Genomic DNA, 27,892 nt, shown 5'->3' with positions numbered 1-27,892 from the left:
GCAGGTGGGGGGGAGGGTGGTTTGGAAATGAGATATCCTAAAACTCTGGTAACACAATGGTGAAGCTTCCCACAAAAGGGGGGGGGGCTATGGAAACAGTAGCTTTGAGGGGACCCACTGAGCCAACTGAGCTTCAAAGCAGGGAGGGGCAGCTCAGAAAGATAGGGGGCTACTTGTTGGATACTCCAAAGGAATCACCTTGATAGACTTTCTTGAAGGATAAAGGACAGCCACAAGGACTCACGAGGAAGTTTTAAGGAAATGGAAAACCTCGGTGAGAAACAGCTGAAGCAAAGAGGAGTTCAGCTCACGCCCCTCCTTCAAGGGCAGCAGAATCCCGCTGGTAAACCCCCCCCCCCCAGCCACCCGACAGCCCTGGTCTGGCCCCTCCTGATCTGCTTGTCCCCCAAACTAAGAAGACTGTGAAAGGAGCACAATTTGAGACCCCTGAGGATGCCCAAACAGCCGTTCTGATGGATGGCAACTGAGGCGCTCAGAGTCCTCAGGGGAGGGACACGCCCCCCTGAGAAGTGTGGGACCTCGATGGAGGCGATGTGGAGAAACAACGGCTTCACACTGTGGCACCTTTGTTTGATCAGGCGTGCTGGGAATGGTGGCGATATGTCTTGACTCACCCCCGTGTGTGCAGTGCACACCATGATAGCCTGGCAGCGCCACCTCTGTGCACACACGTGGGGCATGTGGGAAGCTGCTGCAGGGACTACGCTCTGTTAGCCAACGGGAGCTTTTGAACTGGTGTCGTGGTTCTGAATGGGGCTGCGAAATGCAAAGGCAGCAGTTCAGAACCACCAGCAGCCACTCTGAGGAAGAAAGACGGGGTTTTCTGCTCCTGCAGAGTGACAGTCTCAGAAACCCACAGGGGTCCTAGAGGGTCAGCATCGGCTCAATGGCAGTGAGGTGGGGTTTTTATTTTTTCCCTTGTTATTATTGTTTTTAGTTTCTCTTACCAAATTTACTTCTAGAAATGTAAAGAAACAATTATATACATTGATAGGAATGTGTATTATCAGTGTGGCCCACAAATGGAAAATCATCTACATGCCTAAGAATGAGGACAGGCTTAGTCATCTACATACATCCACTCAGTAAAATATTATTATTTTTAATTTTAATAAATCATTTAACTGGGGGGGTGTCTTACAGCTCTTATAACAATCCACACAGCAATTATATCAAGCACAGGTGTACATGTGTTGCCAACATCATTTCCAAAACATTTTCTTTCTACTTGAGCCCTTGGTATCAGATCCTGTTTTTTGCCCCTCCCTCCCCCACACCCACACGAATTCTCGATAATTTATAAATTATTGTAATTTTCATATTTATACTATATGCTGCCTCCCTTCACCCACATTTCTATTGTTTATCTCAGGGGGTGTGTGATTATATGTCGATCATTGGGATTGGTTCCCCTTTTCTCCCCCCACCTTCCCCCTACCCTTATGATATTGCTACTCCCATTATTATTCCTGCTGGGTTTATCTGTCCTGGATTCTGTGTGTCCAGAGCTCTCATATGTACCAGTGAACATGATCTGGTCTAGCCAGATTTGTAAGGCTGAACTGGGGACATGATCGTGGGGGTGAGGTGCGGGGGAGGAAGCATTAAAGAACTAGAGGAATACTGTATGCTTTGTCGGTGACATACTGCACCCTGGCTGGCTTGTCCCTTCCTTGTGACCCTTCTCTGAGGGGATGTCCAATTGCCTACAGATGGGCTTTGGGTCTCCACTCCGACCCTTTGTTCTCATAGAAATGGTTGTTTGTTTGGGGTTTTCTGGTGCCTGATACCTGATCCCATCAACACCTCATCATCACACAGGTTGGTGTGCTTCCTCCGCGAGTAAACTATTATTAGAGAGCTGCCAACAACAGCAGCAATAAGATGGCTTGCTGGATGGAGAGAGGCCAGAGTCAGCCCAGGGCATCACCGCAGGTACATGGGAATTGACGGGATCATTTCCTGAGTGTGAAGATTTCCACACAAATCTCTGGGGGTGGGGATGGGGATAGAGGGATTACTGTGGAAGACTGTGTCACAACACATGTGCTAGTAACCCTGATGTTTACGGGCAAGCTCCAGGTTACTACCAAGTATGTAAGAAGCACACATGCAGAGGGATGCTAGGGGGTGTTACAGCAAGTGCACAGCCACCATCGCTGATGAAAGAGTCCGGTGACCAGCAGGTCAAGCACAGTGCTGCGGACCCACCTGCCAGCTGGAGGCCGTTGGGATCCAGAGGGAAGCCAGCCGAGCAGTTCCACTCCACTCTGCCCTCAGGGAGGGTTACCATGAGGTGGAATCGACGGGGCCACCATGGGTTGGGTTTGGTTTGCTTTCTTCTTATTTAATCTCTGGATGTTATGGGAGGGAGCACGTTGTCCATTTTTCTTGCGTCTTCCTACTCTTAAAAGTCTTACTCGGTGATGAAGTGTACACTGTGTATGACTTCAAATGAGAGAGGGAGAGAGTGGTTCAGGAACTACAGTGAAGGGCTGGAGTCCAGGGGGATCCAGACTCACTTGACCCCAAGCTCGACGGCAGAAAATATTCCAGATGAAGGGTTCGCTCCCCTTGCAAAGAAGCTGGAAAAGTCATTAACTCATTCCCCACAGACTCACTGGGCCAGGCACCAGGCCAGTTGCTGGATGCAGAAACCCCGTGGCATGAGCTGAGCAGGAGGTGCCAGGAAGCAATGTGATACATGTGTGGTCCTACAAGTGGCGTTGGCCTGACAAACTGACAAACTAGAGCCTGCTGGCCAAGAGAGAAGAATGTTTTGCCAGCCACTGCAGCCAGCAGCTGGTTGTTCGATAAATAGAGTGGGTCTTTAGCTGATGCTTAGCCAGGCATCAGCAACACAGGAAGCAACAACACCGTGGAGGACACATCAGACACACAGAGCAAGAGGCGAGGCCTGCTGGTGCTGTAGGGAAAAGACTGGGCTGCTAAGTACAAGGTTGGCAGGTCAAGCCCACCAGCTGGCCCTCTGGAGAAAGAGCAGGCTGTCTGCGCCACTGAAGACAGATGGCCTCAGACGGAGGTGGGGTGTGTGTGTGTGTGTGTGTGTGTGTGTGTGTGTGTGTGTAGAGAGAGGTGCGGGGTCAGGAGTAGGCTTTATGATATGAAAAGCGCTATTTGTTGTTATAACCCAAAAGTCCACACAGGGTAGAGCGTCAGGCCTTTCCAACTTGACTAGATGAATGGAATTGTTCCAAAGCGAATTCACTGCCATCAAGTCAATGCCGACTCAGAGTAACTCTATAGGGTAAAACTGCCCTGGTGGGTTTCCCAGACTGTAACTCTTTAGGGGGCAGAAGCCTTTCTCTTGAGGAGTGGATAACTGATGGCCTCAAACTGCTGGCCTTGTGGTTGGCAGCCCAACACATAAGTCGCTACACCATCAGGGCTCCTGATGGGCTCACTGAGGCCTCTAGTGGCTGGAAAACCGGGATAAAGATATGCTCAGGAGCTTGTTTGGACGAGGGCACTATTGGAACCCAAACAATGCTTCCGCTGTCCAGGGCTCAGCTCTCTTGTTCTCTGAGCTCCGAGTTCCTGAACTATAAAATGGGAATGGCGGTCTATGTACACAAGGCCCTGGTGGCCCAGTGGCTGAGCAGTAGCTGCTAATGAAGAGCTTGGTGGTTTGTATCCCCCTGCCACCGGGGAGGGAGCGGTCATCAGTTTCTGTCCAGACTCATCCAGTCGATGCCGACTCATGGCAGCCCTACAGGACAGGGTAGAACTGCCCCTCAAAACCCATTGTTTGAATAGGACCCTTTTTCCTCTTTCACTCTCTGAAAGCACCCTAATGATAAAGGTGTATTTCCGAGAGAACTTGTCTGACATCTTCCCCTGGTCACAGACAGGGTTTCACATGTGTATAAACTGTAACCCTAAGTAGTGATACTTTGTAACTCCTAGTAGAGATACTGTGTGTGCGCCTTCTAGTCAATCCTTTGTGACTCAGCCTCCCCCAGCACGACATCCTGTGGGGGGTGGGGGGATCTTCCAGGATGCTTTGCTCTGTGGCATCTGAACTTGGCTCCAGGCTTCATCAGTCTGCCTCATGCCACCCTCTCACTCTTCCTGTGGCTGTGCTTACATCCATCGACGTCTACCGAGAACCCACAAGGGAATAAGCCTTGGGCGAGGGTCGGGGGTCACAGACAGGCACAGACCAGGCGCAGCCCTACAGCAGCCCTCAGTGCACACCTGTGGGTGTGCCACACAGGGTCCCAGGACAGAAGGTGAAGCAGAGCCGGGCAGGAAAGTGGGAGGGAGATGGCAACCGGGAGGTGTCCCAACATGCTGGGAAAAGCGGAGGGTCAGCAAGAGAGGAAGACTCTCATGAGACGGAGTTCTCGGGGGGCAGTGAGTTACTGAATGTATAACTCCCACCAAATGACCTTTTCCTGGTGGTTATGGGTGGGAGAAGACCCTGAAAGGATTCTGCGGGAAGGAAGGGGTGGGATCTCACTACCAGTAAGAGCCAGGAGTGGAGTCCTCTGGACTCTGAGGTTCCCGCCCAGAGGCACAGCAGCAGAACAAGAGCCAGAGCATGAGACAGAGCAGTGGACTTCCCAGGCCACAGAGCAAGTAAAGCTGAGTGCTTTGGAGCAGGAGGCTGGCTTGTGGAGTAGGGTGCCTCTGGGCACTTAATTGTAGGAGCTCATGCTGACCCATAGAACTTGAGCTGAATGTCTTTGTGCTGAGGCTTACAGCTCCGTGGCGTGTCCTTAGGGCATGCATTAGCAGTCCTGAGAGATCACTGTAACAGGCACCGGTTGCACAACTCTATCCTGAGCATGTCCACCTGCACTGGAACCTCCTAACTCCTTAATAAACCCCTTAGTCACAGATATTTGTCAGTGAGTTCTGTGTGGCCACTGCAAGGAAACATCGGAAGCAGACCGTGCTGTGTGAGGCAGAGCGCCTGAGCTGGCCAGGGGACGGCACCCATGGGCTCCAGCATAGCAACGACTATGAGGGGGCACAGGGCACAGTGGGCCTTCATTGTCGGAACCAACTGGAAAGCACCCCGCAACTGCCGCATCCAACGTGCGCAACGTCGCAGGTGAAAAAGTGCACGAGAGAAGGGGCTTCCCAGGGTGAGAAAAACAGGCGAGCCAGACCCGCACAGACACGGCGGGCAGGTACTTTACCCAGGGTGCCACTTACCCCGGAAGTTTAGGAAGAGAGCAGGAACTCATATTAGAGGCTGAACCATGTAGCAATATTTAAGGGGTAGAAACAATGCACAGTGGAATGAGGATACTTTAGGAGGTGGACTGACTGATGCGGTGACTGTAACAACGGGTTACCACTTAATAGTGACAGCGGGGGTGGGGTGTTGTTTCATCCCGCGGTCTATGAGGCTGTGGTCAGACCTGGTTCTTCCTATTTCCCCAGTGTTGTGCGATCATTCCACCATCTACCTTCAGAACATTTCATCACCCTGTCTCCCACCACCACTGTGCCCCCTGCCTGCCCGGTCCCCACCGGGCCTGAGCAACCACCAATCTGCATCTGCCCACTGTGAGCCTGTCTACTTCCTGGACATGGACTCACACAGGCGAGGCCTTCTGGGTGGGCTTCTCTTATTTCCATATTTTATTAGTGTCCTTGGCATATGCCTCACACCTTGTGCAACAAAATCGCTCAGTCCTATGAAGAAGAGGGGTACAGTCATCACCACAATCCATTTCAGAACATTTTCTTCTCATGCTTGATATGTGCTCCCCCTTTCCCTCCACCCTCCCCTGTAATGCCCCTAGGCAGTTACCAATCAGGTGACTCTCTGTATAGAACTACCTGGATTTCATATTCAGCGTCGCATACAAAACACTAACAGGAAGCAAGCAAACAAAAACAACGGCCAGACAAAACACAGAAAGATCTCAATCAGAAAGAAAGCAGCAAATATTAAGACCAGAAACCACTTTAGTAGAGGTCAACAGGGTGATCGAATGGTCAGGGTCATATTTTAACTTAACTGCATCTGCCATCCCCCCCTATCCAGTGCCCTCTGTCTGATACAAGGCTGTTCGCCTCCCTGGACTCTGGTCAGAGGGCATCCACCGGAGGCTTAATCTTGCACATGGATTTGGGGTTTCTGCCGACACCACAGCTTTCTGCAAACCAGATGCTCACAAATGCAGAGCTGAGGCCATCCTCACCTTCAGATTTGGATGATATCCGATCCCTGGATCCCACTGCCGGTGTGCTGCTTCCATGTGGACGCCTTGCTTAGATGACTGCTTGTTCGAAGACAAGGTTAAGTGACTTCTTTTTTTAAAAATCATTTTATTGGGGGCTCCTACAACTCATCACCATCTATCCAACCATTTATGGTGTCAAGCACATTTGTACATTGTTGCCATCCTCATTCTCAAAACATTTGCTTTCTACTCGAGCCCTTGGTATCAGATCAGCTCATTTTTTCCCCTTCCTCCCTCCCTCACGAATCCCTGATAATTTATAGATTATTATTTTTTCATCTCTTACATTGCCCGATGTCTCTGTTCGCCCACTTTTCTGTTAAGACCGAGAAGAGCCACCACTGCAGAATCACACCTGGCTCCTTTCCCTTTCCTTGTTTCCTTCCCCAAACCTTGTGTTTCATTTTGTTTGATTGCAACAGTTGCAACTTCTTGTTTTTTTAGAAATCGTTTTATTGGGGGCTCCTATAGCTCTTATAACAATCCACACATCAATTGTATCAAGCACATTCCCATGCATGTTGCCACCATTCTTTTCTTTTTAAAATCGTTTTTATTAGGGGTTCATACAACTCTTACCACGATCCATACATACATCAATTGTGTAAAGCACATTTGTACACTCATTGCCCTCATCATTCTCAAAACATTTGCTCTCCACCTAAGCCCCTGGCATCAGCTCCTCATTTTTCTTCTCTCCCAGCTCCCCCGTCTCATGAACCCTTGATAATTTACAAATTATTATTTTGTCATCTCTTGCCTTGTCCGACATCTCCCTTCACCCACTTTTCTGTTGTCCATTCCCCAGGGAGGAGGTCACATGTAGATCCTTGTTTGTTCCTCCTTTCCAACCTACCCTCCCTCCACCCTCCCAGTATCGCCACTCACTTCCCTGGTCCTGAAGGGATCATCTTCCCTGGATTCCCTGGGCTTCCAGTTCCTATGTGTACCAGTGTACATCCTCTGGTCTAGTCAGATTTGTAAGGTAGAATTGGGATCATGATAGTGTGTGTGAGGGGGGGGGGCAGGAGGAAGCATTTAGGAACTAGAGGAAAGTTGTAGGTTTCATCGTTGCTACACTGCATCCTGACTGGCTCGTCTCCTCCCCAAGATCCCTCTGTAAGGGGACGTGTCCAGTACCACCGTTATTTTCAAAACTATCAGTTCCTCTTTTTTTCCCCTCCCTCGTCCCCCCTGCTCCGTTTCACCATCATGCCATATAGCGCACCCTTGGTCTCTCCACCTTCTCTGTTGGCAGCCATTAAGGCTGTCCCCAGGAGTCAGCCACGATGCATACTGCTGCTGTGACAGTCCCCGGACACATCTGGGTGCGGGTGGATGTCTTCCTTTCTCTCAGGTAAATGCTCGGAGGGCCAGGATTGGGTCCCAAGAAAATTCTCTGCTGGACATTCAGAGGAACTGCCAAGCTGATGTTCAAAGCCACGGCTCCATTTTCCTTCCTCAGCAGTGATGCCTGAGCCTGACAATCTCTCAACACCATCACCAGTCCTTTCATTAAGCATGGCCATCCTAGTGGGTGTGAAGACGCACCAGCTCACAGGGGCCTTCACCTACTACTTCTTTCTAACGACCGGTGGAAGCAGGTCTAGTGATGAAGTAGCTACACATTGGGCTGCTAACCAAAAGGCAAGCAGTTTGAACCCCACCAGCCACACCAAGGGAGAGCAACAAGGCTCTCTACGCCTGCAGAGTTAGTCTTGGAAACCCGCAGGGGCAGTTCTGGCCTGACCTACAAGGTTCCTGTGAGTCGGCATCACCGCCATGGTCGTGAGTTGAATGGCCAGGGAATTGGAATTATGTGCCTGTTTAAAAGTCCCTCTATACGCTAGATCCAATCACGTGCAGAACGACGCTTTGCAAGTACTCCCCCCCCCCCCCATTCTCTAGGTTGTCTTGTCACTTTATTGAGGGCATTGCTTGTAGCACAAGGGTTCCACATTTTAATGAAGTTCAATTTCCCCCCCTTTGGGGGCTTCTGCTTTGAGTGACATTTCTAAGGCACCAAGGTCACAAATATTTACACTGATACTCCCCACTCAAAGTTTTCTAGTGTTAGCGCTACACTCAGGGTTCAGATCCATCCTGAGTTAGCTTTTGTAGATGGGATGAGGTAGGGAACCAAGTTCACACTCTGGTACACAGTTGCCTCAGTGCATCTGTTGAAAAGACTGGTCTTCTCCCATTGAATGGTCTTGGCATCTTTGTTGGAAAATCAATGACCACGTTAGATAAGCTGAGCTTGGGGTAGCTGTTCCCTGTTCTCCTCGAGAGTGATCTACATGCACACAAAACCATGCCTTCTACTGGCCCAGGAATCAGTATATGAACTCAGTAAACACGGGGTGAATTACCACCTATCTGTGCCACTCACAGTCACGCTGCCTCATTGCCCGTGGACTTGGACAGTGACGCATACCCCTCTTTTCTCTCATGCTGGGACCAGCTGGTTTCCTCTCGAGAGCCACTCCTCCCCCTTGGGACGCCACCTCTCTATCTGACTCAGTCTGTTGCTTACAGTTCTATTTTGCACAGTGACACAAATTAAAAGAGCGTTTTCCTCTCTCCAAGGAAAGGGAGTCTTATAAGCAGGACCCTGCGCTGCTCAGTTAGACATCTCAGCTGGTACAAGGGAAGAGTGCCAGTGGACGCGCCTGACTTGGTCTCACGTGCTGGGGACAGGTCCTGAGGAGGGACGAGTCCCTAGAGAAAGGACATCATGTCTGGTAAAGTCGAGGGTCAACAAGAACAGCAACAATAAACAGGAGCCCCTCAAGGAGATGCACTGGTGGTGACTGCAACAATGGTCACGCACACAGCCAACTGTGAGCATGGCACAGGGCTGGGCACAGGGCTGGGCAGTCTTCGCCGTATTGCATGCAGGGTCACTCTGAGTCAAGCCCGAGGATGGCACCTGAAGGCACCCACACCAACAGGCACGCATTCATAGTACGAAAGGGGTCTGTGCTTTGAATAAATCATTTGCATCTACTGAAACTGTGTTGGCAGAATTGAGCTTGGTGCTTCTGTGTAAGTAAGATTCACCTGTGCTTAGCTAAACCATCACCAGTAGACATTTCTCTTCAAGATCCAAATCCAGAGGAGGGAAGGGTGTCAGAAATTAAATTGTGTACACCCGTTTTGCAGAAGGCTATGGATGACAGTGGAAGCCCAAAATCAATGTGCAGGGTTCCCATGTGGATTACGCCTCTGGTTAATCTCCTCTGATAGTCCAGGGCTGTGGAGAGCCTTGCCGTCCGGCAGGGTGCACTGTAGTTGATTATGGCAGGTGCAGGGAGGTTAACAGGCAGCACCTTATCATTCGACCTCCCTTTGACCCATCGTAGATTTGTTCTAGTTTTTAATAGTTTCTGCTCTCTCTTCTTCTATGGAGGCTTTTCTGTTTTATTTTGTCACTGTTGGTGTTGTTTCTGCATATGAAACCCAGGATAGGTAACTCTAAAGAGAGAATAACTGGGTTAATATGTACCTAGGGACACGGCAGGGGAGGTTGGAGGAAAACTGGAAGCAAACAACGAGCACAAGAAAGAACATGCTCTAGCAGTGATTGTCGTGATAACAGGACAACTCTTCTTACTGTGTTGAACCATTGAATTGTGGAGTAGTGGTTACGAGTTGGGCCGTGATCCGCATGGTCAGCAGTTCAAAACCACCAGCAGTTCTGCAGGTGAAAGACAAGGCTTTCCACTGCCGTCAACAGCTGCAGTATTGGGAACCCACAGGGGGTTGCTATGAGTCAGCATTGACTCGATGGCAGTGAGCAGAGTTGTTGAGTATGAATTGTATCTTATGTGAATTATATGCGAATAAAATTCTTTTTTGATAAAAAGTGTGAGGTCAAATATTGATCTCCAGGGGAGGAAGGGGGGTTCTTCCAGCTCTAAATTCTAAAAGCCATGATTGCTATGGCAACCCTCTAGGACAGGGCAGAACTGTCCCTGTTGGTTTCTGAGACTGTAACTCGTGATGGGAGTAGAGAGCCTAATCTCTCTCCCACCAAGGTCTCCATGAATTGGAATCAACTCGTGACAGTGAGTTTGGTAATGTCTCAAGGTGACTATGCTGGCTATATAATCGTTTGTCAATTTGAGATGATTGGGAGTGAAGGGCTAGAGTCTAGCCTGTCAATCATTGCATAGCCAATGAGGCCTCTGGGTGGGCATGGCCTTCTCCTGAGGATTCTGGGAACTCCTATAATTCCTCCTTGGAGGTAGGAGACACTCTCCTTGCTGACTCCCTGTGAGACATCTCTGAGGAGAAGCCACATGGACCTACCCTGACGCAACCAGAGTCCTGGGAGCTGAAGAAGCCACGTGGAAACCCCTGCCAGCGTTGAGATGCTACAACGCCACTGGATCCACAAGACTTTTCACCCACTCGCCTGTGATCTTCCTGCATTCTGCATCACTGCATGTGTTTTGTGAGTCTAAAGAGGACTTTAGAGATTGGTATCGGACGTATGGACTAATATCAGAATTATGGACTTGATCTGGACTGGGCTGGGATGTTTTCTTAATGTACAATTACTCTTAGATATAAAACTGTTTTACACACAAATGCAAGCCATGAATTTGTTTCTCTAGTCTACCCGGACTAACACAGGGACTTAACAAAGACACTGCACCCGTGGCAAGTGGCATTACACACACCAGGCCAAGTGGCAGTCAGCAGTCCTTGTCTGAGGCATTCTCTAAGGAGAGATGGCCATCACTCACTCACTGCCCTCGGCTCACAGGGACACTCTTGTCCAAGCAGAATTGCCCCATGGGGGTTCAAGGCTGTGATTCTTTAGACAGATTCAGCTTTCACCCACAGAGCAGCTAAGGGGTTTGAACCCCCAAACTTGTAGTTAGCAGCCGGGTTCTTAACCCATGTGACCACCAGGGTTCCTGGCGAGCACGGGCACAACACAACACAGCGTGGTGAGCACACACCACGTTTCTTTACGTTCCAAGTCTGGTGACTTCAGTACCCCGGCACCTCTGGGCTGCAAACCAAAAGGTCGGTGGTTCAAACCCTCTATTCATTCCATGAGAGGAGGATGTGGCAGTCTGCTCCCACTGAGACTCACAGCCTGGGGAACCCCGAGGGGCCCTACTACCCCATCCAGTGAGGTCGCTATGGGTCAGAATTGACTCGATGGTGGTGGGCTTGGTTTTCAGTTGGTACCTGTCGTGTTTGGGTGCTCCTGGGTTTTGGTCCAGTCTTGTGTTTGTTCCCATATTCCTGGAGACTGAATTGAGTGCCAGTCACTGTGTATAAAACTCGACTGGTAACTGTGGGGCTTTGGGAGATGCGTCTGGCAAGCAGGTCAGTCTGAGGCACATGCAACCCCCAAACTCAAGAACTCATTGCCACCAATTCAATTTTGACTGACAGAGACCCCATAGCATACAGTAGAACTGTGCCTATGAGTTTCCCAGGCTGGAACTGTTTACAGGAGTAGAAAGCCTCCTTGTTTTCCCTAGGAGTGGCTGGTGGTTTCGAACCGCTGACCTTGTGGTTAGCAGGCCAACTTAAACCACTACACCACCAGGGTTCCTCTACATGCAGCCCTAGGCCCCTTAATCTAGCCAGGGCCTGAGATGATCCCAACATGACTGCAGTTACCTTGCAGCTGGCTTATGCCTGATCCACCCACACCCTGAACAAAGCCCCTCCCCTTGGAAGGGCTGGCCCACCATGATTTACTGCTTCCAGGTGTGGTTCAGGACCTCAGGGCCAACTCAGTATTTTCCATCCCTGGATGCACAGTGAAACAACATGCAGATTAAAACCAACCAGTCAGCCAACCACACCTTGCCCCAGATCCACTGACCCGAAACCTGGCCCTCAGGGGAGAGGATGGACTTCCAGGCTGCTGGCACTGTGAGGGCGCTGAACCTCTGTGCTCAGGTGCATCGGCTGGGTTTCCTGTGGACACTCAAGGGTCTTGCAAGGGGATGTTTCTTCCGGGCCGAAGAACCCCCAAAATGAGGAGGGCAGTGGGAGAATGAAGACAGTCACGGCATCACTGAGTGGTACGTGAAGAAGTGATGAAGACGGGGTGTGTTCTGCGATGTCTATTTGCACTGTCATGTTTTCTCTTTGCTCTCCAGTGCAAGAGGGATCCTGTCCTGGGAAGTCACACTGCCCGAGAGTGGCCTGCGTCCAAGGGGTTTGGGGCAGCCATCACCCCGTGTGGTAGATTTCATGGGGCCTGAGGCCTGCATTCCTCTCTCTCTCTCTCACACACACACATACAGACACGCACACACACGCACACAGCCCTTCCCTCGCTCAGTGGTAGCTACACCCATGAAAGTTTGGGAATCCAATGTGTATAAGATCTTTTTATCAAAGAGTAATTGTATAATAGGTAAACATCTCAGTTCACTCCAGATCAAGTCCGTATGTCCCATGTTAGCCCATGTTTGATACCAGTTTATAAATTCCTTGTCAGACTCACACAACATACAATGATGCTGAAGGCAGGAAGATCACAGGCCAGTGGGTAGAAAGTCTTGTGGATCCAGTGGCAGTGGAAGCATCTCAGAGCTGGCAGGGGTCTCCACATGGCTCCTCCCATCAGTGTAGCTTCATGTGGCTTGTCAACAGGAATGCCTCGCAGGGAGAATGTGTGTCCCGTCTCCAGGGAGGAAGACGGGAGTCCCCAGAATCCTCAGGAGAAGGCTGTGCCCACACAGAGGCCTCATTGGCGATGACCTGATTGACAGGCTAGACTCCACTCCTTCGCTCAAGTTAACAGATATGTAACCGCCACACAAGGGACTATGGGAGTTAGACAGACGATGGCCTTGCCAAGAACAGGGGAACATGGATCCCACACGGCATCCAGCAGGTCATCTCTCGGTGGAGCCTGGACTAAGGACTAAAGCGCCATTGCCCTGGCGATAGGTTAATTCAGTAAGGACACACTGGAACCGCATTCACCTTGGAAGTCAGCGTCTATCCCTTGGGGTGGCTGCCTGAGGGCTGTACTTAGAAGGGCTAAGGCACAGCTCGACTGAAGGCCACGGGGCAGCCTCCATGATAGGTACGATGCTGACGCCAATGTTCACTAAGCATCTACCAAGGGACAAGCACAGCCTGTAGTCAGGCACCACGGAGTGGGTTCGGCCTCCTAATGGCCACCGTCACTGCGTCCACCCATCTCCTTGAGTGTCCTCCTCTTCTTTTGTCGTCCCTCCACTTTACCAAGCATGGTGTGCTGTGCCAGAGAGCGACCCTCTTAGAACAGGTCCAAAGTACATGAGACAGAGTCTCACCATCCTCGTTTTCAAGGAGACTGTGGCTGAACTTCTTCTGAGACAAGATTTGTTGGTGCTTCTGACAGTGCATGGTAATTTCAATATTCTTCCCCAGCACCATAGTTCAAGTGCATACATTCTTCTCTGGTCTTCCCCATGAACTGGTCAGCCATCACCTGTGCGCCCGAAGTGCCTGGGCCACCAGGGCTCGGGTCACTTGTACCCCAGCTGTGTTAGGTTCCCTTGAGAAGCAAGACCACTGATGCTTACATGTGTGTCTAAAGAAAGAGACTGCTATGGTGCACACAGTTGTACAAGTAGGTTAAGTCCAATTTTGTTCCAATCGGGCTTCTCCTAACATGGACGCTGATGGAAGATGTAGCAGGAGGACGAATCGGAGTCAGTGGAGGGCACAGACTGAGGTGTGACATCAGCCGAGCAAATCCACCAGCTGTGGTCCACTGACAGCTCCCGGGACAAGACAGGAGGTCATAGGACCAGACGCAAGGCCCAGCTCTAGCAGAAGGTGAAGAGCCAAAAAGGATGCAAGATTGATGCACCAGGAGGTCTCACCAGGCTTCAATGCAAGTAACAGGTTAAGCTCTGCCCCTGCCCTGGCCCGAGAGTGCCCAGTTAACCTAATCCCTTGCTATCACACCTGTCCTCAAACGGACACCTTTGATCTTGGACACTTTGGACAGATCGTTTGCTGCTGCCGGGTGGACCTGGGCTAGACGCAGGGGAGCCCAGAAGGCTGTCAGCTTGTGCTCCGTTGACTGTGGAAGGGGCTCAACGGTGCGGTTCCTAACAACCACGGAAACATTGCCAAGAGTGGGGAAGCCAGAAGGTTTGGTCGCCTGCATGGCCCAGGAGACAGTCATTTGAATAGAGCCAGGGATAGCGGGGGTTTCAATCAGGTAGGGTGTGTGCTGGGTGCGTTCAACCTCTCACGCCCCACTTCCCCATGCTTGTTCAATCGGTGTGCTCAGCAAGCAGTCTGAGGGACTGGACTCCGTGGGAAAGTGCATCATGGGGATTGGGGGAAGGCTCATAAACCGCCCACGATGTGCACAGGACAAGCTCTTGCTTGCTGAAGGAGAGGAGGGCTTGGCGTCTTGGCTGTGGAAGATCAGGGGCCGCAGGCTTTCTTGTGGCCCCAAGCTGGGCTCTAGGAATCTAACAGAGATGAACAGAGAGAGTCCCTGTCTTTATAAGGTTGACAAGAACACTTATCATGAAGCAGAATCACAGGAGGGAAACGATGGAAGGGTCCTCAGCCAGACTGGTCATTGTGGTGAGGGGTCATCACATCGGTTCACCAGAAACACTGCCCGGTCCTGCACCATCCAACCCTGCACCATCCTCACAATCCTTGCCACGTCTGGGCCTCAGCCACAGCCACTGTGCCAGTCCATCTCATCATGGGTCTTCTTTGTCTCTGTCAATCTGTACGGGGGCAGGCAGTCTCCTATTTCTCCCATAGGGAAGCTGCTGGGTATGAAGAGGGCACCTACTGAAATCCCTACTGGTGCCAAATCGGTTCCCAGTCACAGCGACCCTGTAGGACAGAGCAGATCTGCCCCATAGCCCTTCCAAGACTGTCGAGCATGATTGAGCTGATGGCCGACCTCGCCATGCTTAACCCACAGGGTCAACTTCCATGGAACATCACAAGCTGAGAACTTGCATACAGTCCCATTTCACCCCCACACAGGGGGCGGGGTTAACCCCATGGATCCTGGAGGAAAATGAAGGCTCACAAAGAGGGGGTCAACTCCTCAGCGTCGTTTAGTTGCTAAAAGGGCCGGATACTGGCGGCCTGGCCCTAAAGCTCAAGCTGCAGCCAGACTCAGAAAGTTAACAAGGTCATTTTAACTTCAAACATCACGGTAGAGGGACGCCGCTCCTCCAGTCCTGAAGACAAAGCACCTTCACACACCAGTAGATGACGCAGGAACATGGCTCCCTCCACTGGTGATCTGGTGGAACTACACCACTCTTAGCTCCCCTCCCTCCCCAAACCTGGTGCATCTGACCCTGTGCAAGGTTTTCACGGTTGTTTCTCTTTACAGGAAAAGACAATCTCATGTTTCTCCTGCAGTGTGGCGGGTGAGTGTGAACCACTGACTTTGAGTTAGTAGTCCAGGAGTTAGCCCCAGCAGGGGTGTGTGTTTAATTTGGTTGTTGTTGTTAGGTCCTGTTGAGTCCGTTCCAAGTTACAGAGAGATCCCCTGTCCAAAGCACCATTTGGTCCTTGTAGAAGGTCTTCCTCTTTTTCTCTGTCCCTCCACTTTACCAAGCACAATGTCCTTTTTCAGGAGCTGGTCTCTCTGGATAAACATGTCCAAAGTAGATGAGACACAGTTTCTCCATACTTGCTTCTAAGGAACATTCTGGCTGTACTTATTGTAAGACAGATTGGTGGGGGGCTCTGGGCAGTCCATGGTACTTCCGACGTTCCTCACCAGCACTGTAATTCAAATGCATCAATTCTTCTCCTATCATCCTTTCTCAATGTCATATTCGCCTTCTCTGTATGTGAACGCCGGACACTGAATGAATAAGGAGTGTGTGTGTGTGTGTGTGTGTGTGTGTGTGTCACCCTCCCTTACTTCACTGTTTCAATTTCTTTTAGGCCCTCTTTTACATTTTGTTGGAAGGGGGTTAAAGTTAAGACAAGTATTAAACTTCCTTTTATTAGCTTTGTCTTTTTTCTTTTTCTCGGTTGAAAATGGACATTCTGGCAGCTGATTGATAGTTATGGCTCTGGCAATACGGAAACCCTTCTGCTGAATCGTGACAAAGAAGTTATCAAAGATGCACCTGAAGATGTCGGTGCAGAGCTATTTATCGGCACTGTTTACAACCACGAGATGCTGAAGACTGAAATACTGCTGCTGCGTGCTGTCCCCAGGGCCCTACAGGACGAGGTGGAACTGCTCCAGGGTCCCGGAGGCTGTCATCTTTGCAGAAGTAGATGGCCTATCTTTCTCCCAAGGAGCGGCTGGAGGATTAGAACCCCAACCCCTAGCGACCCTCTAGAACTGCCCTGTAACTCTTTTTTTTTGGGGGGGGAACACTATGTTTATTAATATTAACAAAACCAAACCAAACTCATTGCTATCGAGTTGACTGAAGCTCATAGTGACCCTATAGGACAAAGTAGAACTGCCCTGTGTGCCCTGTAACTCTTGATGGGAGTAGAGAGTCTCATCTTTCTCCCAAGGAGTGGCTGGTGGGTTTGAACTGCTGACCCCGGGGTTAGCAGCCCAATGAGTAACCACTATGCCACCAGGGCTCTCTCTGTGTGGGCAAAGCATTCTCTCTTTACTGCTGCCAGTTCCCTTCTCAGGCCTGCTTTCACCTCAGCTTGAAGAGTGTTTCTCTAACTTAACCTCATTCTGGATTTGCTAAATTGTAAGCTGCCTCTTCATCAAACTTATATTTATTCTACTGCAAGCTTTCTCCAACTGTCGTAAAACACCAACAAGCAAACTCACTGCCACTGAGTGGTGGCTGACTCACAGTGACCCTCTAGGACAGGGCAGAACTGCCCCTGTAGATCCTGAGACTGTGGTTCTTTATGGATGTAGAAAGCCTCATCCTTCTCCCTTGGAGTGGCTGGTGGTTTTGAACTGCCGACCTTGAGGCTAGCAGCCAACTTATAAAACAGATTCCTTTTCAAGGGAATTGTGTGGTGGGTGTGTATGTGTGTGAACCAATGTTGATTTCATATACATGTATATATACATATATATGCAAATGTACACACACACACACACCATCAAGTGGGTTTGGTTTCAGGGAGTTTATACAAGTACAAAGGTAAAACTCAGTTTTAATTTCTTACGGTGATGTAAGAATTAATAAGTAAAACAAACTGGAAACTTAATACAAACAAAACCACAAAACCAGTAAAAGTGCAAACGACCTGAAGAGGGATGGTGTTCTGGTGAACGCCGTCCCCGAGGCAAGCCTGGTGTGCCGCGCACAGGGCAGAGGGAGCCTGGAGCGCTCAGGCACGCACATGCACACGCACGTATGCACACGCACACACGAGACACCCTCCCACTCCTGATCACGGATCTATTTTTTTTTAAATCATTATGTCAGTAACTTTAATAGAAAATTTTCAATTTTATTTTTTTCCATTTTCCCTCAGAGCCACATGGCTCATGCAATACAGTTTGCCAACCCCTGCAATAAGGATGACAGTCACCCCCAAGCCCTGCAGCTAGGTGTGCTGTTACAAGGCTCCTCCGGAGCCCACTCGGAACACAAGACAAAGACAAGAAGAGTATATATTGAAAAAGTTTATATTTAGCATTAGCCAGCTGGGCTCACTTTAGATGGTTCCAATTTTGTTGGCAACATCTAAAGCATCATAGTCAGGAGCCAGTCGAACATATGCCTTCTTCTCCCCGTCAGGCCTGATCAAGGTGTTGACCTTGGCTACGTCAATGTCATAGAGCTTCTTCACAGCCTGTTTGATCTGGTGTTTGTTGGCTTTGACATCCACAATGAACACAAGTGTGTTGTTATCTTCGCTCTTCTTCATGGCAGACTCTGTAGTCAAGGGGAACTTGATGATGGCATAATGGTCCAGCTTATTTCTCCTGGGGGCGCTCTTCCGAGGGTATTTGGGCTGCCATCTTAGTCTCAAGGTCTTGGGCCGCCGGAAGGTGGGTGACGTGCGGATCTTCTTTTTTTTGTGACTGTGGACGCCTTTCAGCACGGCCTTCTTGGCTTTTAAAGCCTTTGCTTTGGCTTCCGTTTTGGGAGGGGCAGGAGCTTCCTTCTTTGCCTTCGGCACCATCTTCGTGAAAAGGTGATCACGGATCTATTTCTTTTGCAGGCCGTCCTAGGACATGTGGAGGAATGTCTTCCCCCCCCCTCCCTCATTCACCAGATTTAGCAATGATGTGGCCCCACAGTGGCAGCTGGTGCAGACCGTGGGTGACAGGGCTGCCTGTGTGTCCTTGCCCAAACATGTGGGCACGGTGTGCCTCAGTCAGGTCTTCAGTTTGGCTTACCGAATGTTTCTCCAGCTTGCCAGTTTGTTTGCTTTTCTGGGGCCCACTAGATGGGGCAGCGGCGTGGAGGGGACAGTTTAGACTTCCGACAGGGGCTGCATCTCTATACTGTGCAGATGATCTACCTGAGGAATGATATGCTATGCTCATTCTAAAATGCAGAATAAAAACCCCCACAAACCCAGCAGCCCCAGCCCTTTCATCATTGAAGCAAACTGTCCTTCAATACCCAGATTGCACCGGGATGACAGAGAGGGTGGAAGAAGCCAAACCGTCCATCAATATCCAAATTGTACCAAGATGACAAAGAGGCAGGAAGACACGCTCGCCGCTTACAGATCCCCTGAACGCAGTTAAGACCATTTGGGAAAGCTGAGGGCTGGAAGCACATGTCAATATAATGTTTAACTATCAACAGTCTGCACCACAGAGCTGTGCTAAACTGTCCGTAAGGCTTAAAAAAACAAACAACTGCATTAAAAAACGGAGCAACCAACAAAAGGAAGCCCTGCGTGACTCGTTTGTGGGGACTGTTTTAGCGCCTGCGTTTCCACAGCCCCGGGTCCCCCGTTTTCTGACTCCAAAGAGTGTGAACTGACTGTGCAGTGATGCCATTGTTTTTTTTGAAATATTAAAGGTTCCGTTTCAGAGGATAGTACTTCTTCAAGTCCAGTGAAGGGCGAGAAGCCAGGAGGAAGAGATAAACATAAAAATGAGAGCGGCACCTCCCTGCCCTCCCCCATTCCCTCCACCCTCCCTGCCTCTGATCTCTGCATCCCTCCCCCTCAATGTCCACTGGGGCAAATCAGTCACCTAGTAAAAGGAATCCACCAGGTCCTTCTACAATGAACTTGATCAAAGCCATCAAAAGAACACAGCAGGAGGGGGTTCAGAGAGTTCCTGGCCAGAGGAGCGGGCACAGAGTAGAATTTTCCCAGGAACTCTTTGAAGCCTCCTGGGAAATGAGGCCTTACTGTTCTTTCCGGTGCCCATAACCTGGTGGCCTAACTGCCCGGCTATCACAGACTAAACCAACCAGAACCACCCTCCAGCCAAAGGCACCTGGGGGAGGCCTGGAGGAGAGCTCTGGGCTTGGCGCCATTTCCCTAAATGGGCACAGGGAGTTCCACTGTTGGCAACCACCGGGCACTCGCCGGGGCAGAGAGGAGGCTTTCTGCGCCCTGTAAGGGTTTACAAGCTGAAGCCCACCGCGCCTGCTCTATCCGAATTGGTCGCTATAGGTCAGAATTGACTGGCTGGCAGTGGGTGGCTCCTTAAGTGGATTTCTAAGTGGATTACTCGCCAGTTCTGTATGAAGGGGACTCTCCCCACTGTACAAAGGGACACACAGTGGCTTGGGGTTAGGGTCGGGGTGAAGGGGCGGGCAATAACCTGAGCCCTCGGAATAAAGTGGACCTGAATAGGCACGAGCTCTCGAGGAGGCAGCTCACGGTGGGAACTTCTCAGTCCCGAGAGCAGACTGAAAGGGCCCCAGATTAAAATGCCCCCATTTGCCTGGCAGGCGCCCTGATGGCAGGAGCCCTGGGTTGGGCTGCGATCTGATAGGCCGGCCATTCTGTGGAAGAAAGATGGGGCTTTTGGCTCCCGTAAACAGCTACAGTCTCAGAGATGCACACCGGGGCAGTTCTACCCTGTCCTGGAGGACTGTTAGGGTCCGTACTAACCCCATGGCAGTGGTTTGGGTTTTACTTTATTTGCCCAGCAGAAGCACGCTGAGTGGGCCCTCTGCCAGAGGGAGCATCATCTCAGGTCTCAGACAATTCCTACAAACAGTCTGGGAGATATGGTGTCCACCACACAATTAAATGAGTCACCAGGCATGTAAGGAGGCAGACTGACGTGAATGGCACTCAGCAGGAGCAGACAGGTACTGGGGGCTGCATAGGGGCAATTCAGACACTGCCAGGGTCGGGCCTGAAGATAATTGTGCTTAACACCTCAAAGGAGACAAAGGCAAGACTGATCACGTTAGCAGAAATACTAAAAAGAAAAAAGAGAGAACTAAGTGGGAGTTAAAAGATCCAAAAACATACAAATAACTCACTGCCATCAACTTCATTCCAATTCATAGCAACCCCACAGGACAAAGCAGAACGGTCCCTGTAGGTTTCCCCAGACTGGGAATCTGTACAGGAACAGACATTCGCATCTTTCTTTCATGGATCAGCTGGTGGTTTGGAACCTCCTTGTGGTCAGCAGCGCAACGAATAACCCGCTACACCAAACCTGGGCCACAGGTGGGGAAGAATTAATTAATAGACTGGAAGACAAACGAGGAGCACATGCACAGGATTAAAAATACAACAAAAACAAAAAAACCAGAAGGATAAAAAGATGGAAAACAACAGAATGGTTAGAAGACACAGAGACAGACTGAGAAGAGCTGGCACATAGGAACGCAGTCCCAGAGGTAAACGTGAGCGAGGTTGGACCAGAACAATATTTGCAGCACTGAAGACGGAGAGCATCCCAAACTAATGAAAGACAGGGAGCCACAGGTCCAATCCTGGTAAATAAATAAACAGAAATACCGGGCAGCATAGAAAAATGACTGGAAACCAGAGAGAGAACATTAAAAATAAAAACTTTTTTACTGCGAATTGGGTGAAGGTTTGCAGACCATCAGTCTTACATCTAATAATTCATCCCATTTCATTTCAACTCGTCCATCGCAATCCCCACAATGCGCCCTCACTTACCCCACTTCCTTCCCATGGCTCCTGTTCCCATTCTTCTTTCCTAGCCCTCTGTACTCTGTCCTGGCATGAACACTGCCCTTCTGATCTTAAACGGCTGGTCATTCTGACACAGGGTGAATTCAGCTCCAGGCCTGAAAGGCGACTATGGGACAGTCTTGGGAGTTCCCCCAGCCTCTTCTATCTGACCAGTATGCTTGGTTTCAAGGAAGACATGTTGAAAACCCCAGAAAACAATGCAGTTATTTTCAAAGGAACAACAGATCGGCAGGTGACTTCTTAACCGAAACAATCTAGGTCAGAAGATAATGAGGTATGTTTGAAGGACTGGGATAAAAAAAAAAAAAGAAGAGAGAGAAATGCAAACCAAGAATTCTAATTCTAATGAGATGAGCTATACATCTCCAGGTATCTGCTTTTCTCTGTATGAGTTACAGGCCACAAATACTAGGGGGCGGGGAGCAAACCAAGAATTCTGTAACTACTGAAGGTTGAAAATGTGCAAAGGTTAGATGGGGCAAGAACTGTCCAACTCTGAACACGGCAAAGACCACCGACTTGTACATTTCACAAGAGTGAATTTTATATTACACGAACTGTAGCTCAGTAAAGCTGTTCTTCAGAAACATACAGGCAAACTAAGGGTCAAGCAACAAAAGGTCAAGCACAGACCTGCAAGAAAGGGAACCAGGGAGTGTTGTTCAGGTCCAGAGGAAGAGCCGCAGGTGTGACACTGTGACCTCTGTGGACATGACACTCTTTCAGTAAATGGTGCTGGACCTCCCGGATATCCCTGTGTTGTGTGGTTAGGAGCAACCCAATGTTCAACAGACGAAACAGCCAAGCGTGGCACCAGCCTGCCACGTGTCTGACCTTGAGCCTGCTGATCTGAGGGGCTCCTTTTCCGGCGCTGTTACCAGACACCACCACTTGCCCGGCAGTGTGTGGGACTGCGGTGCCATGTGTCTTGCTGGGATGCTGGACGCTGTGCCGCTGTGTTTTCTAATGTCAGCGGGGCCACCCGGAGTGGACGGGTTTCAGTGAACCTTGTAGATTTAAGAACGGACTACAAAGAAGGAACAGGTTGTCCACTTCAGAGGAATTAACACCAAAAGCCTTATGGAGAGCATCCACACTTTGTCAGACACTGAAACCCTCATGAACGCTGGGGGCTGCGAGTCAGAACTGATTGGCAGACGGGCAACAGCACGATCAGGCAGTGCTGTGCTGCTGTCCATTAGGCTTTAGCGCTTAGGCCCTCAGATGAGGGCTGCCTCTTCCTTGTTCCTAGCCCATGGGAGTCTGGACGCTCTCCTGAAACCAGCCCGCCCCTGGTGACTCTGCTGGTAGTTGAAATACTGATGGCACAGCTTCCAGCCTGACAGTGACATGGAAGCCACCATGGTGCGCTGGCTGGCCCGCTGGCTGAGTGGTGGGTTAGCCAGCTGAGTCCTGAACTTTGACTCTGAGCTTACACCTTCCACAGAAATCAGTTCCACGTGGGTTGTCAATCCTCGTGTGAACGTCCAAATGAGGACTTTTATAGAAAATGCTACAGGAACGGGAAACCATCTTCTTGACTTCAGGTTAGAATTTCCACAAATGAGTGCAAAAACAAAAACAGGGAGAAAATAAAAAAGCAGGTAAGCCCCCAGAGAAAACGAGGCAAGAAGTTTGCACAGGCACCTCATAAAACAAAGCAAACAAACAAGAAAAGATACACCTCTTCATTAGGCAACAGGAAACTGCACCCTGAAACCACAACAGGATTGGTCACAGGCAGGTAGATACCTCTCCACAGGCACCAGAGGGGCTGACATGAAGGAGGCCGACAGCATCAGGTGTTGATGAGGACGTGGAGGAACAGGACCACTCGGGCACTTGCCCATGGCCCGCAAAGGAGGTACAACCTCTTTGCAAACTGGGTGTTATTTTAACTAGAGCTGAAGATAAGGCATACCTTCTGATCCAGACAGTCCACTGCTGGATTAACACAGAACGGAAAGGCAGGCATCAGGAGGCATCAGAGACCATTCCTAACTGTTTTTAATAGCCCAAAGCTAGAGACACCCCAAAAGTCTGCCAAGACAAGAACAGGATACTGCTGCAGTCAAACAATAGGCCACCATCGAGAAAACCCACAAACCACCCTTACAGAAGAATGCAAGAGATGTGAAAGACATCTTGAAGGGACGAAGCCAGACACAAAGGAATCCCAGTCTAGCTCCCATTCTTCTGCGTAAAGTTCCCAGGCAGGCAGAAAGAACCAGTAAACACGGTCCTTTTCAGGACATGCGACGCAGAAGGTAAAATTACACCGAAACCAGCGAGCCCAGGGGTGGGGGTGACTGCAGAACTCGGGAGGGGTTGTCAGCACAGGGCGCAGAGATGAGGATGGGGGCGCTGGGGGCTGGCACGGGTATCCCTCCCCCCAGGCCGGATACCCCCACAGGCAGTGCTGTCTGGCTGGATCAGACATTCAGGGGGACCTTGTCTGAGCTGGGGGCTGTGCTTTTGACCAAGGTGCCAGAAGAAAGGATAAGGAGCCCGGAAAGCGGGAGGAGGGGTGAGCAGTGGGGAGGTGGTGCTCGCCAGAGCCTCCTTCCGGGGAAGGCCGAAATGGGGCACCTTCTGAACCGAAGAGGAGGCGCTCAACACCCCCAGAGCGAGGGCTGGGGTGGGGGCTTCGGGCCGGCGGGTCCCAGACTCCCGCCCTGGCGCGGCCACACCTGCGGAAAGGTGGGGGGAGGGTCCCCTGTCCATGCGCATCCGCCCTGGCGGAGAGCGCGCCACGCGAGCTGCCAGGCCGCGTCCCCCAGCACCCCCATGCGCCCCACGAGGCCGTCGGCCTGACTGGGCCGGGCGGGCCGGGCGCGCCGGCGGCGGGGCTCACCTCATGGTCGCGGCCGGGCGGGAGGCGGGCGCGGGCGTTAGTGGGGCAGCCGGGCCCGGGCGCGGCGGCTCCGCGTGTCGCTGGGCTGCGGGCGGCAGCGGGGGCGCATCTTCTCGGGCGGCGTCCGGGCTGCTAGCCGCGGGGCCGGGCTGCAGCGGCGGCGCCTGACAGCCGGGCCCCGGCCCCTGCCATCTTGGGGGGCGCGCGTGCCCGGGCGGAGTGCGCGCGTGCCGGCCCCGCCGCGGGAGGAGGGGCGTTCGCGGGGTCCGCGGAGGGCGCGCGGGCGGACCTCAGCCCACGCGCCGGGGACGGCGGGCGAGCGCGCGCGCACGTGTCCGAGCGCGGGCCCCGCCCCCCAAACCTGCGCGCACGCGCTGAGGGGTGCGTGAGCGCGCAGCGGCGAAGCTCCACACAAAAGGCGCGGGGCTGAGCGGGGGATCGCGAGGGGTGGGGTCCGGGTCGGTGGGCGGGGCCCCGAGAGGCGGGGCCTGAGGAGAAGGGTAGGCTCGCTGGGGCGTGGCATTGGTGGGCGGGGCGCCGGGAGCCATTGGAGCATTCCGCTCCCTCCAGCAACACAAGACCGCAGAGGGAGCACCCACAGGTGTGCAGTGGCCCGAAGAGGACTCTTACCTGGCTCGGGCCCTTGGGCACAAGCGCTCCTGGCATCCTTTAGGCCGAGGTCACCGAGGCCTGACCCTGGTCTTTTGGAGCAAGCAGAACTGGGACCAGGTATCGCCTCTGGAGAGCCCTGTGGCATGTGGCCCCTCCCCTGCCGGCAATCAATCACAGTGCCATCACGTAGCACAAAGCAGGTCGTCCAGATTTCCTCTTAAAATCCCCACGCTCCCTAAATCTCCGCGAGCCTCAATGCTGGCTGGAAACCCCCGACACCCGCCGTCATCTCACACCCCTTAATTAAGGACACACCAGGTCCTGTTCCGTAAGCTTTCTCAGTCACCACAGACGCTCTGCCTCTGTCATGCAAACAGGTGAATCACGTCAAGAGAAAGGGGCCCTTGTAGTGCTGTGGGGTTGCTAACCATAAGGGTGGTGGTTCAAACCCACCAGCTGCTCTACAGAAGAAAGGGGAGGCTGTCTGCTCTGGTGAAGATTTACGTTCTCAGAAAGCTATGAATCAGAATAGGAACCCCAGGCGTTCACATTGGGTTGCTAACTGCAGGGTCAGAAGTTCAAAATCACCAGTTACTCCATGGGAGAAAGGGGTTTCTTTTCTTTTTTTTAAAAAAAGTAATTTTATTGGGGCTCATACAACTCTTATCACAATCCATACATACATCCATTGTGTCGAGCACATTTGTTGCCCTCATCATTCTCAAAACATTTGCTTTCTATTTGAGCTCTTGGTATCAGCTCCCCATTTTCCCCCTCCCTCCCCGTTCCCTCCACCCCATGAACACTTTATAATTTATAAATTATTATTATTTTGACATATCTTACACTGTCCGAAGTCTCCCTTCATCCACTTCTCTGCTGTCCATCACCCAGGGAGGGGGTTATATATAGATCCTTGTAATCTGTTCCCCCTTTCTCCCTCACCTTCTCTCCACCCTCTCCGTATCGCCACTCTCACCACTGGTCCTGAGGGGTTCATCTGTCCTGGATTCCCTGTGTTTCCAGTTCCTATCAGTGCCAGTGTACATCCTCTGGTCCAGCTGGATTTGTAAGGTAGAATTGGGATCATGCAGGGGGGTGGGAGGAGGAAGCATTAAAGAACTAGAGAAAAGTTGTGTGTTTCATCATTGCTACATTGCACCCTGACTGGCACGTCTCCTCCCTGCGGCCCTTCTGCTAGTGGATGTCCAATTGCCCACAGATGGGCCCTGGGTCCACACTCCACACTCCCTTTCATTCACAATGCTATGACTTTTTTGGTCTTTGATGCCTGATCCCTTTGACACCTCGTGATCTCATAGGCTGGTGTGTTTCTTCCATGGGGCTTTGTTGTTTCTCTGCTAGATGGCCACCTGTTTATCTTCAAGCCTTTAAGACCCCAGACACTATATCTTTTGATAGCCGGGCACCATCAGCTTTCTTCACTACATTTGCTTTGCACCCGTTGTCTTCAGTGATCGTTCCAGGAAGGTGAGCATCTCAGACTGCCAAATTGTTAGAACAAAGTGTTCTTGTGTTGAGGGAGTACTTGATTAGGGGCCCACCGTCCATCTGTTTCCTTACTATTAAGCCTATAAATATATGTACATAGATCCATTTCCCCCTCATTGTATATAAATAGATTTACATCTGAATATGTCTGCATTTAGCTCTCTATAATTTCCCGTTGCCTCCTATTTCTTTCCTCTATTTCTTTGTACTTTCCTCTTGTCCCACTATCATGTTCAGCCTTCATTTGGGTTTCAGGAATTCCTCTCGGTTACATTGTCCTTGATCCAGCCCTGCCAGACCTCCTACACCCTCCTTGCCACTGATTTTGGATCACTTGTTGTTCCCTTGTTCCTGGGTTTGTTAACACCCACTTCCTTTCCCCCGCCTCCCCCTAAAGACAGGGTTTTCTGTATCCATGAAGAGTTACCTCTCAGAAACCTACAAGGGGCACTCTACTCTGCCCTCCAGGGTCACTGTGAGTTGGTGGCAGTGATTAAGAATCTGAATTGGCTCAACGTGATGGTGGGTTTGGGGGTTGGGTCTAAAGGGAATAATAAGCAATGGAGATGTTAAAGTTGTTCAGCAACGAAGCAGCATGCAAGCCTGCACTGAGAGACTAGGCACGTGAGGTTCCTGGCCGGGACTGGAACTGGGGTCTCCCGTGGAGAGTGAGAATTGTACCCTGGGAAAAGATGATGGAGAAGCTTGATATGAGCAGCTAAAAGCAGGTCAGGGCCTGACTGTGGATCAGACCATCAAGTGCTCATATGTAAGTTAAGGATAAAGCTGAAGAAAATTAAAACAGGTGGATGAGAGTGAAAATACAGTCGTAAGTCTTTCCCACCTGAATTTTGAGAACATCTCAAGAATAGATTTGATGCATTGAAAACTAATGACAAAACTTACTGAACTATGGGAGGACATCAGGAACATTATTTAAAAAAACAACAAACCACATCATTCATGAAGAAAGCAAAAGTTCATTAAAAAGTGGAAAGAAAAAAAAATCAAAGTGGATGTCAGAACTTGCTCTTAATCATAGAGTAGCTAAGGCAAATGGAAGTGATGAAGTGATGAAGTCAAAGAGCTGAGTAGAAAACTTCAAAGGGCAGTTCACGAATACAAAGTCAAATATTATAATGAAATGTGCAAAAGACCTAAAATTAGAAAACCCAAAGCACATCATACACTCAACATACCTGAAACTGAAAAACTCAACCGGCGGGAAGACACTCATATTTGTGCCCATTCCAAAGAAAGGCGATCCAGCAGGATGCTCACGTTATAGAACAATATCATCGATATCACGTGCGAGTCGCTGTTTACTGTGGATCATCCAACAACGGTCCTAGCAGTACAGTGACAGGGAGCTTCGGAGGCGCAGGCCGGATTCAGAAGAGGATGTGGAATGGGCGATATCATTGCTGATGTCAGATGGACCTTGACTGAAGATCAGAGAATACCAGAAAGAGGTTTACGTTTGTTTTATAGACTGCACAAAGGCGTTCGACTGTGTGGATCATAACACACCAGGGATGCACCCGAGAAGAAAGGGAATTCCAGGACCCTAGGCTGTGCTCATGAGGGACTT

The 27,892-nt window shown here is 50.7% G+C and overlaps 1 protein-coding gene across 2 annotated transcripts in view; it reads right to left on the bottom strand.

Moving 5' to 3' along the window:
* EVL (Enah/Vasp-like) overlaps positions 1 to 24,481 on the bottom strand; it is a 132,272-nt gene extending 107,791 nt beyond the window's left edge. Inside the window, exon 1 of one of the 2 annotated variants that reach the window (XM_075530790.1) lies at positions 24,178 to 24,481. In XM_075530790.1, coding sequence (XP_075386905.1) covers positions 24,178 to 24,182 — 5 coding nt within the window. In that variant the 5' untranslated portion in view covers positions 24,183 to 24,481. The remainder of the gene's footprint in view (positions 1 to 24,177) is intronic. The other variant, XM_075530792.1, reaches the window with a different exon arrangement.
* Positions 24,482 to 27,892: the final 3,411 nt, after the last annotated feature.

The sequence above is a fragment of the Tenrec ecaudatus genome, chromosome 14, assembly GCF_050624435.1.
Source record: "Tenrec ecaudatus isolate mTenEca1 chromosome 14, mTenEca1.hap1, whole genome shotgun sequence".
NCBI lineage: Eukaryota > Metazoa > Chordata > Mammalia > Afrosoricida > Tenrecidae > Tenrec > Tenrec ecaudatus.
Note: the sequence above shows the minus strand (reverse complement) of the source record. Positions and strands in the feature narration are given on the sequence as shown.